Source organism: Mus musculus, chromosome 5 (genome assembly GCF_000001635.26).
Source record: "Mus musculus strain C57BL/6J chromosome 5, GRCm38.p6 C57BL/6J".
Classification (NCBI taxonomy): Eukaryota; Metazoa; Chordata; class Mammalia; order Rodentia; family Muridae; genus Mus; species Mus musculus.
In genome coordinates, this window is record NC_000071.6 from 31137872 (window position 1) to 31154521 (window position 16650).

Sequence of the window (16650 nt, forward strand, 5' to 3'; positions counted from 1 at the left end):
CATCTCATTTAGCATGCTTGTCTCTCCTACCGGCCTGGAGAGCTCCACTTTCCCAAAAGTTCTTACCCTAACTGTAGTTGCCGGTGCCCTCTCACCACTATGACAGAAGATAGAGGCTAAGCTCTTGGGCAGTTTTATTAAAAAATAACCACTCAGAGTATTCAGGGTGACTCTGGGCGGCGCTGCACCGCGGGACTGAGACAGCTCCGGTTGTGCGCGTTCCAGCCCCGGGGTAGGTAAGGGAAAGGGTCAAGGCTTTCGTGACCCCATACGGGGCCGATCACTTGCCCACCGAATCGAATATGATGCGGTTCTGCTCTGCGCGCTCGCGCTGGCTCTGTGTCCGAGCTAGCTCCAGCAGGGTCCGCAGCAGGTGGAAGGTGAGGTCGATGGACAGTGGAGGGTCGTCCCGTCGCTGCCGCTCGCCCGCAGGCTCAGATCCTGCGCGGCGCGGGAAGCGCTCCGCTAACAGCAAGAGGAGCGCGCGGACGCCGCCGCCCTGATTCCGCACTCCAGGGCTCCATCGCAGATTCGGATCCTGGACCCCAGTTGCCGCCGCAGCCGCTGGGCTCCACTGGCTGCTCTCCGGGCGAAGCTGTGCCAAGAGCAGCAACGCCACCAGGAGCGTAGCGCGTCCCCTCTGTATCATGGTGCCGCCTGCCCTGGACACACAGGGGCAGCATAGGGTGAGGTGCACTTGGAGCAGCCGCAGGTAACACGAGCCCCTTGGCGCGCACGCCCAGTGCCCCTGCCGAGACCCTCCAGCTGTTGCCTGGTGTCCACATCCTGCCCACCAGCCCTAGGCGCTGTGCCAGTCCAGTTCCACCCCTCTCTCCCTCCTTCCCTCCCGGCAGGTCACAGTGGGTGGGCTGAGTGCAGAGTCTTGGTGGTAAGGGAGTCTGGATCGTTGCTTCAAGCCACTCACAGGTTATCGGAGTGTCTGCCCAGTGCAAGATGGAGCTCCACTCTGTCCCCGGGGACGGGCTGAAGACGCCTTGGGGAGCACGGGGTCTGTCCCGGGACCGCCGCCAGCCTTATATAGCACCAGGACAGCTCCGACTGACGTCAGCGAAGAACATGAACTGATTGTAGAAACAATGACACCGGCAGCTTTGAGTCCAGCAGCTTCGAGCCCCCAGAGGGGTGCGTATCCTGACTTTGTGTCCCTGGAGCTATCTTTGGAAGCACCCTGGCTGTAGAGGGAGAAGCTGGCAGAGCCATAAAGATAGATCTTCCGGATGCAGAGTCCTTCCCCGACACAGAACCACCAATGTCTCCAGAGCAGGAATAGTCAGGGGTTGTTTCTCTTCTCAAGTAGAGAGGGAGGACTGTGGAGCTGTCCGTGGTTCCGAACTTCTTCACAGCCACAATCTGGACAGAAGTTCTGGGGAGAAGCCTGGGCTGCTTAGACACGGTCCCTAGGCCGGCTACTGGGTCCTCAAATTGAGATCAGAAATGCTCTGCTGGCAGGGGCTCAGACAACACAGTCCCACCCAAAGGCTCTCCAATACAGTGGGTCTGACCCATTCTACTGACCATTGTACAGCAGTACAAACTAAAATCTACAGGTGTCAGAATGGCATAAAAGGGTGTTTGGCTTTCAGAACTTAACGTACCTCCTGAGTTTGGCAAAGTCAGCTTTTTCCTAGGAAACACAGAAACAGTACTATTATACCTTTTTACCTTCTAGGTCAGGAGCTGGGGTGGTGCTGGTGCACTCCTTTAATCATAGCACCCAGGAGACAGAGGCAGGCAGATCTCTGAGTTTGAGGCCAGACTGGTCTACTGAGCTGGTTCCAAGACTACACAAAGAAACCCAGTTTTGAACACACACACACACACACACACACACACACACACACACACACACACACACAAACACACACACGAAAACGAAGAAATCACTAGGTAGAAGTGAGAAAACTTTGGCCCAAGTTCCTCCTCTGCCACCAGCTTGTGTAGTCAGGTCCCTCACTTCTGAAACCATTGGCGTCTGTCTTTGTAAATGAACAGCCTCTGCTTCTTTCCAGTTACAGACAGGTCTGTGCTCTTCTGAAGGGTCTTATTCATAGCCACTGCAGATCCCAGATAATAATGTATCTATTTCTGTGCCTATAAAGTCCCTGACAGGGTCTCGAAAGGCACTAGGACCTAGAAAAGTTAAGCGTGATAGCCACTCTAGTCTAGGGATGTTGCTTAGTTGTTAGAGCACGTGACTAGCATCCACAATGCTGAGTTCAAGTCTCAACTCTAGACAGGAAGTTGTATCTATACAGAGTGGGGACGTGTGCTAGCTATTGGGACATAGGTGTAAAGTTGGCAAGGTCATATTATTCTACAAATATCTGTGAGGAATATACTATGTGGTGGGAATGTAGACAGTCATGCTGCATAGCAACCTTTTAGTCAGTGATGGCAACACACAATGGTGGCTTCAGATAATCATAGCGGAGCTGAAATATCCCTACCACATAGCAGCATTAGTTCTTATGTCTCAGTTTGGTGCATTATTCATGAATCTGCAATAATGCTGGTGGAAACAGACCAAGCTGGCAGTAATATGGAAGTATATCTTGTGCAATTATGTACAGCGTATACATCTTAATGACAGTGTTCTACATATGAAAAAGCTCTCTGTAAAACAGTATACCATGTCAGACTGGCAGCAGAAAAATACACCACATGCTTGTGCACGAAGAGGCCATGTTGAGCAACTGATTGTTACCATCTGCATAAGTATACTCCTTATGTGTGCACAGTGACAAAACTGCTAAAGACACAATTCTTGTTTGATTTTAAAAAAAGATTTATTTATTTAATGTATATGAGTACACTGTAGCTGTCTTCAGACACACCAGAAGAGGGCATCAGACCCCATTACAGATGGTTGTGAGCCACCATGTGATTGCTGGGACTTGAACTCAGGACCTCTGGAAGAGCAGTCAGTGCTCTTAATCACTGAGCGATATCTGTAGCCCAAGACACAATTCTCTAATCCAGCATTTGAGAAGCTGAGAAGCTGAGGCAGGATTGTCACTAGGTTGAGACTGACACAGACTTTCATTTTTTTTTTTTTGGTTTTGTTTTTTTGTTTTTTTTCCTGACACAGGGTTTCTCTGTATAGCCCTGGCTGTCCTGGAACTCACTCTGTAGACTAGGCTGACCTTGAACTCAGAAATCTGCCTGCCTCTGCCTCCCAAGTGCTGGGATTGAAGGCATGTACCACCATGCCTGGCTTCCAGGACACAATTCTATATTAATTAATTAATTATTAATTAATTAATTAAATATGAGTACACTGTAGCTGTCTTCAGACACTCCAGAAGAGGGCGTCAGATCTCTTTACAGATGGTTGTGAGCCACCATGTGGTTGCTGGGATTTGAACTCAGGAGCTTCTGAAGAGCAGTCAGTGCTCTTACAGGCTGAGCCATCTCTCCAGCCCCCAGGACACAATTCTTATAGTGTGTCCCCATCAGCTAAGGGCCAGAGTGACAGCAATATTATAAATGTCTTAGTGGTTAAAGTGAAATGTGCCACTTCAGAGTGGTCACCCTATTCTGATCAGCAACCCCATAGCATGGAAGCTGACACACTCCTTCCTTTTAAAGATTTCATTGTGTGCTTAATTACAAATGCGTGTCTATTCGTGGGTATATACATGTTTGTGCAGGTGCTTCAGAGGCCAGAAGAGAACATCAGATCTCCTGGAGCTTGAGACATAGGGAGTTGTGAGCCACCCGATGTGGGTGCTTGGAACCAAATTTAGGTCCTCTGTAGAGCAGATAATCCGTGCTTCTAACAGCTGAGTCACCGCTCCAGTCCTGATGTGGTTAGTTTGAAGAAGCTGTCCAAGCATTCCAGGGTCACGGTGCATCAGTACAAGGTGCAAACCATGGAACAAGGCACGCTTAGAACTGATGTGCCTTCCAGGATAGGTAGGAGTTCCAGACAATAGCAACACACTGGACAACAGCCAACCTAAGGGACAAGAATGCTACTGTGAAGAAGAGAAGGAGCAGGGTAGGGAGAGCAATGGAAAGGACTTACGCAGGAAGTTCCAGGTTTGGGCTGTGTTCCTCTGAGCCCCATGAGTAGGGACTGCAGCTTCAGACCAGGAGACAACCAGTTCAGTCCTGCTCTATCTCAGAGCTCCGCCTGTCAGATGAAGGCCTCACAGCTCACTCCTTTTCCTTATTAATTTTGTCTATGTGTGTATGTATGCACATGAAAGTCAGAGGACGACTCTGGGGAGCCGGATCTCTCCTTCTACCATGTGGGTTCCAAGGCATGGGCTCAGGGCATCAGGTCTGGCAGCAAGGGCTCTCACCCACTGAGTCATATCACCCATCCAGCAGCTCTCTTTCAATAAATGACTCGTCTACCTAGACCTTTCCAAATATATCTGTATACCTTATATCAGCCAAGATTTCACTTCTTTTTATTTTATTTTTTTTTTAAAGATTTATTTATTTATTTATTATATGTAAGTACACTGTAGCTGTCTTCAGACGCACCAGAAGAGGGCATCAGATCTTGTTATGGATGGTTGTGAGCCACCATGTGGTTGCTGGGATTTGAACTCCGGACCTTTGGAAGAGCAGTCGGGTGCTCTTACCCACTGAGCCATCTCACCAGCCCAAGATTTCACTTCTAAAAATAATGCCCTGCCTGCTGTCATCCATTCACATCTATCTATCTATCTATCTATCTATCTATCTATCTATCTATCTATCTATCTATCTATCTATCTATCTATCTATCTATCTATCTATCTGGAGGGAGAGAGAACACTTATAGTCACTAGATCACCAAAGACAGTCTTGAACTCTTGAACACCTGATCCTCCCACTTTTGACTCTTTGGTGTCAGGATAAAAAGTATGCACTCTCATATCTGGCCTTTCCAGAAGATCTAACCCTGGTTCCCAGCACCCATACCTGGCAGATCACAATGGTTTGTAACTCTAGTTCCAAGGAACCTGATGCTGTCTTTTTGTGTCTGTACCCCTGCTCACACATGTACACAGCCACACATGTTAAAAAACAAAAAACAAAACTATTTGTTTGTTTGATGTGAGATAAGCTCTCTCTATATAGCCTTGGCTAGCCTAGAAACATGCTCTGCAGATCAGGCTAGCCTCAAACTCATAGAAATCCAACTGGATATGCTACCCAGCAAAATTATATATATATATATATATATATATATATATATATATATACATATATATATATATATATATATTTTTTTTTTTTTTGGTTTTTCGAGACAGGGTTTCTCTGTATAGCCCTGGCTGTCCTGGAACTCACTTTGTAGACCAGGCTGGCCTCACAGCAATATTTTTTAACCTTTAAAAAAATAATGAAAACTTTAAATTTTGTATTTATGTTATTTTATCTAGAAATATATTTTGTCTTTAAAACTTTTTTTTTTTTTGAGTGGCTGGAGACATCAATAGCACTAATTGCTCTTGCAGAGGACCCGGGTTTGGTTCCTAGCACCTACATGGTGGCCCACAACTGTATGTAAATTCAATTCCAAGGATCTGATGCTCTCTTCCCACCTCCATGGGCACCAGGCATACATGGGGTGCACCTACATTTATGAAGGCTGGACATTCATATACAGATACAGGCAAGGTTTCTGAGGCAGGAGCTAATGTGTCTCAGGAGGGTCCTGAACTCCCAACCTTGCTTTAGTTGTTTCCTTGCTTTGAGGCAGGATATCTATGTAGCTCCAGCTATACTGGAGCTCACTAGGTAGACCAGGCTAGCAATAAAATAACAGAGAGCCACCTGCCTATGGGTTCTGAGTACTGGGATTAAAGGCTTGCTTTAGTTTGAGAGTGCTACCAAAGCCCCTGATGTGTAGGATTAGCTCAGAAATCTGCATTTCTTTTAGCTAAGCTATTTGTGTAACCATCAACCACATGAAATCTGAAGAGTTTCATAGTTTTCTGTGCTCTTAAGATCCCTCCCATGTGAGTATTTTCCAGCCTCATTGAATGACACTTTTTTTTTTTTTGGTTTTGTTTTTTCGAGTCAGAGTTTCTCTGTGTAGCCCTGGCTGTCCTGGGACTCACTTTGTAGACCAGGCTGGCCTCGAACTCAGAAATTCGCCTGCCTCTGCCTCCCAAGTGCTGGGATTAAAGGCGTGCTCCACCACGCCAGCCCTGAATGCCACTCTTAAAATTTTTATTTTAGATTTAGGTGTTTTATTTTACGTTTATGGATATTTTGCCTGCATGTATGTGTATGCAGAACTCATGGAAGCCAGAATAGGATTAGAACCCTCCAGAAACGGCGCTGCATATGGTGGTGAGACACCATGCAGGTGCTGGGAATCTAACCTCCATCTCAAGAGAGCAGCAAGTTCTCTTAATCACTGCACCATCTCTCCAGAACTTTTTAATTGTTTTTAATCACTGTTCAGCCACAAGCTTTACGATCAGAACAAAAGCATCCTCCACAGTGAGCCAACCCATAAGGCTCCTCCTTGGCCCTGAGTCTCTAACTTAGGCTGCCAACGTACCACAGCCAGGCACTGTCCCTGCAGATGAGCCACCAAACGTGGAACTCAGGTGAGACAGAAACAAGGTTTGTGGGAGCAGAAGCCTCTCAAGGGAGCTGGCACGTCAGCCAGTGACACTCTAAGATGGTGTCCGTAAAGGCTCAAAGCTTCTGAATGTAGCCCCCGAGACTCTGAGGAGGCCTGACCAGAGCATTGTGTTACTAGCTGAAGACCTACAGTAGGTCAAGGTTGGGATGGCTACCATTTTCTCTCCAACTGAGATCTTCCTTCAAGGGTGAGGAAGGGATCTGCCATACCTGTAATGCAGGGGGACCAGGTAGAAGTTGGCTAACTGCACAGCAGGCCAGAGCTGTAAGAAGAGAGCAGGAAGGTCAGTAGGTGCCCCTACTTGACTGACACCCAGACTCCTAGCCTGGCCCCATGCCACCATCTCCATAAGAAAAGGCTGAAGGCGGGTGCTTCCCTGCAGGCAATGAGAAAGTGACCCTACCAGAGGGATGCCTATGCTGGAGAGCCCCTGAGCTCAGGCTGAAGGCGGGTGCTTCCCTGCAGACAATGAGAAAGTGACCCTAACAGAGGGATGCCTATGCGGGAGAGCCCCTGAGCTCAGGCTGAAGGCTGAAGGCGGGTGCTTCCCTGCAGGCAATGAGAAAGTGACCCTACCAGAGGGATGCCTATGCTGGGAGAGCCCCTGAGCTCAGGCTGAAGGCTGAAGGCGGGTGCTTCCCTGCAGGCAATGAGAAAGTGACCCTAACAGAGGGATGCCTATGCTGGAGAGCCCCTGAGCTCAGGGCTCCTGGACTGAAGGAGACTGAACAGCTAGTGGAGGGGCTTACTCTTACATAGTAGTTGGTGATGAGGGCATCAGGGTAGTCCTGCAAAGACAGGGAGGGAACGGTTAATACTTATATATCCAGGCAGCTGCCACATTCCTGCATGGATATCACACACAGGTTCTGTTCCAAGAAGACACTCCTGGCCCAATCCCCCCTAGGCTCCTTTCCTCCTCAGTCCGAGACTCTCCTGGTACATCACTCCTGCCTGTCTCCTAACCTGGGGGCAGCCAGCCTGCTGGGCAGGGATCCACTCACCCGCTTCAGTTTGGCCCAATTGTCCTGGGCTGACATTCCATTGAGTATCCCGACCAGTGGGAGAAAGCAGCCTAGGAAACATGGGGCAAAGCCCCCCTAGGGAAGAGGAGCCAAGTGAAAGCTTCATGGGCACCCACCACTCCAGCTAAGCCAGGCTCTCCTCCCCCCAGCCCTTTTCTCTTAGCTCACCTGATCTAACAACATCTTCTTCAGTGCATGCACCTTCGTGGTGCCCGGGATTAAGTGGTCTAAAACTTTGTACCAGCCTCCGACGACAGGGCCCTGAGAGTAAAAGACAGGACAGCAGGGCACAGTGACAGACCCTTGGCTTTCATAACCCAAAGCTTCTCCCCTCCAGGAACAGAAACCAACGCCTGAAGAAGGCAAACTCTAAGACCAAAATGGCACAGGCTGGCCTAGGTAGGAAAGGCCAATGGAAAAGCCAAGGCAATGCAGCCTTACTGCAAGCAGAACTTACCACAAAGCCACAGCCCAGGGATACCATGGTCAGAGTGCGGCCTGCCTGGTGTTGCTGGAGACCCCGCCTCTCCACCAGCTGCTGTGAGATCATGTCACCTACGCCCATCAGTGATCCTGTGTAAGGTACATAGGTGATGTCAGGACATCCCCTAAAAGGAAAATCTGCTGACCCAATAAGGCTTGGCACTCCGAGTTCTAGGGCTTTGTTCTGGCAAATGACCAGCCCCTTCTTGTTGTCTTGAAGCCCTCTGCTTCTCAAGGATGGTGACATCTCTTATCAGACACGGGATAAGGGGCATGGTGGTGCATGTCTGGCATCCCAGCACTTGGGAGGCAGGGGTAGAACTGTTATGAGTTTTAGACCAGCCTAGGCTACATAGGAGTCCCAGGCCAGTCAGTACATAGTGAGACCACAGGAACTGGAATGAGCAGGTCAGAATCTACGGACACATAGCAAGTTGTAGAAAACCAGGATTGAATGCAGGTAGAAGAATGAAAGCCTAAACTTCACAGCTAAGAACTAGAGGCCAGAATGGAAAAGGTCTTTTAGAACATTCCACTTCAACTCCTCTTCTAGAGATGTGAAAATGAAGGGCCACGATTTCACACAGCTGGTACGACAGGCAGGTAGTGTGACTCCTAGACATAGTCCTTCTGAGGACTCCAATACACTAGCAGATTATGTTCAGGATAATGAGAGACATGCTCTCTCTTGCCAGCCCAAAGCAAGACATGGCCAATGTCTTTTGCCTTAGGGGTCTTTATTGGTAGAAAATAGCACCGATATATCTTTCCAAAATGTGCTCAAATGGTGCCAGAATGTTTTGATAATAAAAGCCTCCTCCACAGGGAAGAGTCCTGGCCATCTATCACACACACAGGAAGTCAAGCCCAAACCCTCTTTTCTCAACCTTGAGTTGGCAATAGGACTTAGAACTATTTCCCCTCAGACCTCTGCACCTGCTTCCCGCCCCCCCTAACTGCACAGACACTCACCCCTCAAAGCCAAGACAGAACTGGAGTCATCAGTATTTAGAGCCTCCAGTTTGTCATGATGGTGTGACCGTTTCTCACAAACAGTCACAGGGCCACTTGGGAATGACCGTATGATCTCTGGCTCCTTCATCCATCTCAGTGAGTAATGAGAGTCCCCTCCAGGCCCAAAGCTACCACTGTCCTGATGCCCTCAATTAGCACTGGGCAAACACATCCTTCAACCCTATTCCTTGTTCTGAGGCTGGCTCTGACGTCCATGCTGGCTGCACACACAGCTCTGCTCTTCCCCCACGCCTTCTCCACTGCACTTCCTCAGAGCAACCTAGTCAGAGGCAGATGGGGAAAGCTAGGAGCTAGAGCTGGTGATGGGCAACCCTACATGACCTGGGCAGCTGGCCATCCAGCGGCTCTTCCTCTCCCTCAGCATCCTATCCAGCCAGTGCTGCCTCTCTTCCCCTGAATCTCCCAGGAATAGTCAGACAAGGGGCGTGAGGGGTGGCCAAAGTAGAAGCTTAGACATGGTTTCATTCTCCACACATAACCAAGACCCTAAAAGGTGGTCAGAAAAGAATCATACAAAACTTACAGCTCCAAACAACAAGCTTGCTTGATGGAAGGGCTGAGGGTCTCTCTTATGCTCAACCTGAGGAAATGTGTCAGGCTCAAGGTCTGAGGATGTCAGAGAACCCATGTGTGTGCCTGCCCCAGTGAGTTAACACTTCCCTCAGCCCCTCCACCTCCCACTATGTGGCCATCAGCTGTGTGCTCAGGGTTCTCTCTTCAGCTCTCTTCTGGACTACTGCAGCCATGCACAACAGGGAAATGGCCCTGAGAAGGTTGAAGGCGTGTGGGAGATGAAGGGACAACAGTCCACTTTGATATGATGGTGACAGTTCACAAAGGAATTGGTGAATCTGGGCAGTGGTGTCACACACCTTTAATCCCAACACTTGGGAGGCAGAGGTAGGCGGGTTTCTGAGTTCAAAGCCAGCCTGGTCTACAAAGTGAGTTCCAGGACAGCCAGGGCTACACAGAGAAACCCTGTCTCAAAAACAAACAAAAGAAAAAACAAAACAAAACAAAAATAGGAATCAGTGAATCCTCGAAAAAGATCCAAGAGGTCAGGAGTCATGTATCCATCTAACTAGGGGGCCCTGGAGACGGGAAGTGACCTCGTAGGGTGACCTCTACTGAGTTTTAGATCAACTCAGCCAAGGGAACAAGGAGGGCAGAGCATAAGCCAAAGCAGGCTCAGAGGCCATGGGCTACTAAAGGCTCCTTCCTACCCAAGGGATGGCTCAAAGGGACCACATAGCAAAGCTGTTTCCTGGGCAGGTACGGCAGCACACACCTGTAACCTCAGCATTTGGTAGGCAGAGAGGCACAAGGATTCTTTCAAGCTTGAGAGAGCCTGGTCTACATTGTGAGTTCTAAGGCCAGAGCTATGTGGTAAGACTTTGTCTCAAGCAACACAATCAAAATACATAGAAAACAAGCAAACAAGGGGCTCAGTGGTTATTAGCACTTACAGTTCTTGCAGAGGACCCAGACTTGGTTTCCAGCACTCACATGGCAGCTTACAAGCATTTCTAACTCATTTCAAGTGATCCAGTGGCCTCTTCTGGTCTCTGTGGGCACTAGGCACAGATGTGGTACACACAGGCACACATACACTTAAACACATTAAAAGCTGTGTACTTACTGCCCAGGTTTCTACCACCTCTATTCCTTGTTACCCATAGGGAGGGCAGGCAGGAATATTCTTAAGAAATAGAGGGCCGGGCGTGGTGGTGCACGCCTTTAATCCCAGCACTCGGGAGGCAGAGGCAGGTGGATTTCTGAGTTTGAGGCCAGCCTGGTCTACAGAGTGAGTTCCAGGATGCCAGAGCTATACAGAGAAACCCTGTCTCGAAAAACCAAAACCAAACCCAAAAAAAAAAAAAAAAAAAAAAAAAAAAAAAAAAAAAGAAAAGAAAAAGAAAAAAGAAATAGAGATGTGCATATTTCCTCTTTTCATAACTTAATAGTCATAGAAGCTAAAGGCTGGAACTGGAATAAAAACAAAGTTCCATGGTTCTGGAAGCCTTCAGCCATTGAAAAAGGCCTCTCTGTAGTGTCCATGAGAGTAAATGGTATCCCCTACTACAGGGGTTTGTTTGCTGGTTTTCTAGAAGTGAGTCCCATGCCATAATAATGATAAGTAGCCAGTATGTGCTTGTATTCAGACTGTCTCTGATTCCTGGACAACAGGGGAATAGGGAAGGATTCATCCCTTTAGTTAAGGTGCATCCATTATATGGTAGGTGCCAATTGTAGCTGACTGTTTAGGTATAACCTTCCTCTGGGGAAGTGGGGGTGACTTGTACACTCTCTCAGACAGCCACAGTATGGCATCTGTTACTTCTTTACACCACATGGAAGAGGGGGGGGAGAGGGAGGGAGGAAGGGAGAGAGAGAGAGGGCGGGGGAGGGGGAGGGGGAGGAGAGGAGAGGAGAGGAGAGGACCTTTAAGTCTAGGTCCCAAACTACACCCATCAAGCCTGAGGCAGTACCAGGTGATAGGCCATCTTCAGAGAGATGAGTTGAGGAGAGTCTCTGTAGATCCACACAGGTCTGCTCATTTCTGACATAGCAGTACCTGGAAGTTAGTCTTCTGCTCATAAGAGATTATGGCCACTGGACCCGCAGTCACTCCAGAATGGCCAAAGGCAGTAGTCCAGGCCAAAAGCAAAGCCGCATTCCAAATAAGCCTTCAACAGGAAGGACTCAGACATTCAAACTCTTTATCCAACACCCAGACCACCCAACCTCTGGGTGACTTGAAGTACATTATTATCTGGCTAACTAGGATAGTGTAGCAATCCACTTCCTCTCTTCCTGGACTTGAGAGCTGGAGCCGGAAGCCTGAATACACATAGTGGCAGAGCCCTGGGATGAGGGTTTGTTGGGCAGTGGTGCCCCAAAGCCAGGCTGGGCACAGAGCCTAGCAAGTAGACATTGGTTCTGAGTATGATGACATCATACCTCTGGGTAGGTGCCAGTCCTCATTCGTCACTCTCTGTGGATCCAGGAGGTGGGGCAGGGAAAGAGATGCGTGGCTCTGGGTACTGAACTATTTGAGACCATCCCCTACCCATGAATGGAAAAGCCCCAACTTTCCCATCGTCTTCCAAGGCACAAGTAGAGCCAAATCCTCTGCTTCCTTCAATTTGCTCCTACACTCGACTCTGCAGTCTTATGTGCAGGAAAATAGTGTTGATGGAAGGTGAGACTGCAGATGTGCAGGGAGTGGCTGCTCGGAATGAGACGGACTGTGCCTTTAAGAATAGGGGAGGAGGGGCTGGTGAGATCGCTCAGTGGGTAAGAGCACCTGACTGCTCTTCCGAAGGTCGGAAGTTCAAATCCCAGCAACCACATGGTGGCTCACAACCATCTGTAACAAGATCTGACGCCTTCTTCTGGAGTGTCTGAAGACAGCTACAGTGTACTTACATAAAATAAATAAATAAATCTTAAAAAAAAAAAAAAAAAAAAAAAAAAGAATAGGGGAGGAGCCGGGCGGTGGTGGCGGTGCACACCTTTAATCCCAGCACTTGGGAGGCAGAGGCAGGCTGATTTCTGAGTTCGAGGTCAGCCTGGTCTACATAGTGAGCTCCAGGACAGCCAGGGCTATACAGAGAAACCCTGTCTTGAAAAACCAGAAAAAAAAAAAAAAAGAAAAGAAAAAAAAAAAAGAATAGGGGAGGGGTCTGCAGGTGAAGATATTCCTGGCATGGACCCAGCAATGCTGCTGACTGAGGGCCCTCCTGGCGGGAACAGGAGCTTGAACTGACCTCAGACCCAGAGGCAGCTCAAACTCTGTTGAGAAGGGGAAGCAGATTCCCCGGGAAGGGTCTGAGTGCTCAGTTCACTCCTATCCATAAGCATCCCACTGAAGGAAATGAGACAAAATGGCCAGTTCTACGGCGCAGTGGTGGCGCACGCCTTTAATCCCAGCACTTGGGAAGCGGAGGCAGGCGGATCTCTGAGTTCGAGGCCAGCCTGGTCTACAGAGTGAGTTCCAGGACAGCCAGGGCTACACAGAGAAACCCTGTCTCAAACAAACAAACAAACAAACAAACAAACAAAGGTGTTTGCTATACACAGGTTGAAAATGATCATAGGAAGGGCCAACTTTTATAAACCTTCAAGTTTATTATACATTTTTAAAAGTTCCAGTCAGTTCCAGGAGAGAACTGACTGTATAGTCATGCAATACACATGTGCACACACACAATAAATAATGGGGGCATACTGTCCAGAGAGTGTGCTTGCACGGCATGTGTGAGGCTGGAGCTTCTGCCTTTAGGACTGTGAGTAGGCAAATGAATAACACTTGCAGAGCTTCTCTCAGAGATAATTCCTGGAACTGACCTTTTAAGTTCTAAATGAGGAAACTGAGGCCCAAAGAGGTTTATTGATGTGGACTAATTAGGCAGTTACTAAGTGCTATGTTCTGAGATTCAGATCTTGGTCTTCTAGCTCCAAGTCTGAAATCTCTGTTGTTTCTCAGTGTGAGCTATCCCATGGGACCTCTAGAGACACTGTTCTCTGACAATAGTCCAAAATGGTAAGGTGAGCTAAGCCCACCCCCACCTTTTATTTGTAGGTTGGTCCAAACACCCTGTCAGGAAAGAAGGGGAAGTCTGTGAGACGTACTGTGAGGCTACAGGTTGCTTCAGAACCAGATGAAGACGCAGCAGCGTCAGGAGTGATGTGTACATGAGGCCGTGTAAGATCCCAGTCCAGGCAGACCAGGGAGCCCAGGGAGCCACATCTCTGCACTTGTGCCCTTGGAGCTTTAGTTAGCTATGGATCATTTAGGTGGGGGAAGCATGACTGTCCTTTCCTCTCCATCCCTATGGCCACAAGGGGGGGACCTTCTATCTGGCAGCTAGGGGCCCTGAGGGAATCTGAGGCTGGGCAAAGGGCCCAGCATGTCAGTTCCCATCACAGCCACACAGTCCAGCATGAGTCACCACACACTCAGCCAGGTGAGTCATGCAGGTCGGACACTCTGAGGACAAGAGGTGGATGGGCACAGGATGCTATCGAGGGGCCAGAGAGGAGTAGGAGTCCACCTTCTGGCCAGTCATGCGGCTTCTAATGCTAACATACAGCTATTCTACTAACAAGACCTCTGGCCTACCTACCCTTCAGCCCCCCTCTTTCCCCTCAGCCCTCTGCCGAATATGGGTTCTTTATCTAAGCATAGGCAAGCCTTGTTTATTACCTGACCGCCCACTGCAATGCTCTGATGCTCTGATGCTCAGAGGCCTGCTGAGGCTTCCTTGAACTAGCACTTTGCTCCTCATGCTGTGGCTTCTGTATGCATATGAAAAAACTTCAGATTTGCCTGAAAAGTTGGCCACGGAGGAACCTAAGATGTGCTTCAAAGCAAACGACCTCAGAGTAGCCCCAGTCATAACAATGAGTAGCCAGCAAAAGGAAGGGTGGAACAGATACAAAGAGGCACTGGAGGCGCTCTGTGAAGCTGCTACTTCATCGCTGACAGAGTAAAAAAGCCGCAGGTAGTGTACTGAGAATATGTTTGTAAGAAAAGCCAAACAATGATGTAAGCTAAGCTTAGGAGAGTGGCCATCTAGCCAGCCGTAGTGGTTTACATTTGTAATTTCAGCATTCAGGGGGCTGAGAAGAGACAGCTGCAAGTTTAAGGCCAGTCTGGCTACAATGTGAATTCTAGGTCAGCCCAGGGTTGTGTGACTCTTGTCTTAAAAATGAAATAAAAACTGGAATATATGAATTGAAAGAGAGGGATCCAACAGAGTTCCAAAGCTGATTACTGAAGGATTCCCTTTTAATATGATTTAAACTTTAGATATATGACTGTTTTATACACTTCACAATAAACATTATGTATAAAAATGGAGTAAGTTACTTCAGCACTTGTTAGGTGTGTCATTTAATGTGGACTCATTCCTGCTAACAGACCTTTGGAGGCGCCTATGCATGGAGACAATGTGCTCAGCACACTATAAAGTATAAGAGGAAAGCATTTAATTTCCCAAGGTGGGGTCTCTTGGGGGCAATGCTTTTTAAGAATGGACTACTTAGGCTAGGCAGTGGTGGCACATCCCTTTAATCCCAGCACTTAGGAAGGAGAGACAGGTGGATCTCTAAGTTGAAGGCCACCCTGGCACACAGATTTTCATGACAGCCAGGACCATACAGAGAAGTCCTGCCTTGAAAAACAAAAACAGAAACTATCACCTAATTTCTTGAGGACTTTAAGTCTTGCTCGACAGACTGTGCATCTCTCTCTTTTAGATTTATTGTTATCATTTTAAACTGTGTGTGTTTGTGCAAGTGAGTGCAGATGCCCCAAGTGGTTGGAGGTGACAGAGCTCTCTGGAGCTGGTGCTACAGGTGGCTCTGAGCTACATGACATAGTGTAGAATCCTCTACAGAGCAGTATGCGCTGTTAACCTCTGAGCCACGTCTCTATTTCGTCTCCCCTCCAGCATGGGTCTCAGAAACAGCTCACCCTCCAAAACAGACATAATAGTTCAGGAGAAGGGAAACACTTCCGGGGGGGGGGGGCTAAACTGGAGGAGGTAGGTGGTGTCGTGATATGGGCCTCCTCCTCCACCTCAAATCAGCTGCTCTAATTATACTCTGGTCCCAGAGTGACACTCACCAGCTGTCAGAACCTGGACTTTCCACGGATGTGCTGCCAGGGCTCTCTGGTATGCTCGCCAGAGTGCCATGCTCCCTGTCAAACCAAGAGGATAAGTCACTCCCATTGCCCCTCACAGTAAAGAACATGCCTGCCATTTCCTTATGCTCACTCTCCTTACTTCCAAACTCTGCAAGTGACAGAGGCCTCAGAAAGCTTGCTTACTGGGCCGTGCCCCTGCCTTGTGGTCACTATTCATCTGGAAAGGAAGCAGTTTTGAGTAACCTGGTCCTGGTCCTGAAGCAAGGCATCCAGTCCTGATTAAGACACTCATGAAATTAGACTTACTCTGGCTTCCATCCAGAGTCTGGGTTCCATCCCCCAAGTAAACACGATAGGTCCCCAGATTCAGTTGGAATCTCCTTTATAAGAGTAACTACACACCAGAAATAAACCAAGACCTGGATCTGTAAGGTCACATGACCTGCAAGAACTCTCAACCCACAGTGCTTCAAGTCTCTGAATGCCAAGAACCTCCGCTCACCTGAGTGCCAGCTCTGCGCAGAACCTTCTCTCACGTGACCGAAGCTGGTCCAGGGACTTCCGTATCGAGCACCGCCTCTTCCGTCTGCCTGCGGGCCGGGCTGTTGTTTGGACACAAGCAGTCCAGGAGGAATGCAGGTGGGTGGGGCCTTTGATACCCCTTGCGAGGCGGCTCAGCCGACCACTTAAGGGGAGTGGGCAGCCCCCTTCTCGTGGACTGCACCAAACATCGGTGTAGGACAGTCTGTGCTTCCCTGTAACTCGGCTGCCCCCACCCCCCACCCTCGTTCTCCCCAGACTATCAGGCCAGACTGTCAGTCTCCCGGAGGTAG

The 16650-nt window shown here is 48.7% G+C and overlaps 2 protein-coding genes across 7 annotated transcripts; both read right to left on the reverse strand.

Annotated features, from left to right (window-relative positions):
* Positions 1–117: 117 nt before the first annotated feature.
* Positions 118–1024, reverse strand: Ucn (urocortin). Of its 2 annotated transcripts, none has more exons than NM_001346010.1 (2): positions 926–1024; positions 118–657 (listed from the first exon to the last, which is right to left on the reverse strand). In NM_001346010.1, exon 2 carries the CDS (start codon positions 647–649, stop codon positions 281–283), a length of 369 nt encoding a protein of 122 aa, NP_001332939.1. In that variant the 5' UTR covers positions 650–657; positions 926–1024; the 3' UTR covers positions 118–280. The 2 variants fall into 2 exon arrangements, with proteins under 2 accessions (NP_001332939.1, NP_067265.1); NM_021290.2 differs by having other exon boundaries at positions 118–662.
* A 1767-nt stretch (positions 1025–2791) lies between these two features.
* On the reverse strand, positions 2792–16380 carry Mpv17 (MpV17 mitochondrial inner membrane protein). Of its 5 annotated transcripts, none has more exons than NM_008622.6 (8): positions 16320–16380; positions 15797–15871; positions 8102–8217; positions 7813–7905; positions 7624–7719; positions 7375–7407; positions 6829–6881; positions 2792–3979 (listed from the first exon to the last, which is right to left on the reverse strand). In NM_008622.6, exons 2-8 carry the CDS (start codon positions 15864–15866, stop codon positions 3910–3912), a joined length of 531 nt encoding a protein of 176 aa, NP_032648.1. In that variant the 5' UTR covers positions 15867–15871; positions 16320–16380; the 3' UTR covers positions 2792–3909. The 5 variants fall into 5 exon arrangements, with proteins under 5 accessions (NP_032648.1, NP_001297457.1, NP_001297456.1 ...); NM_001310528.1 differs by having other exon boundaries at positions 7369–7407; NM_001310527.1 differs by lacking the exon at positions 16320–16380 and adding an exon at positions 16237–16309.
* Between the last annotated feature and the right edge of the window lie 270 nt (positions 16381–16650).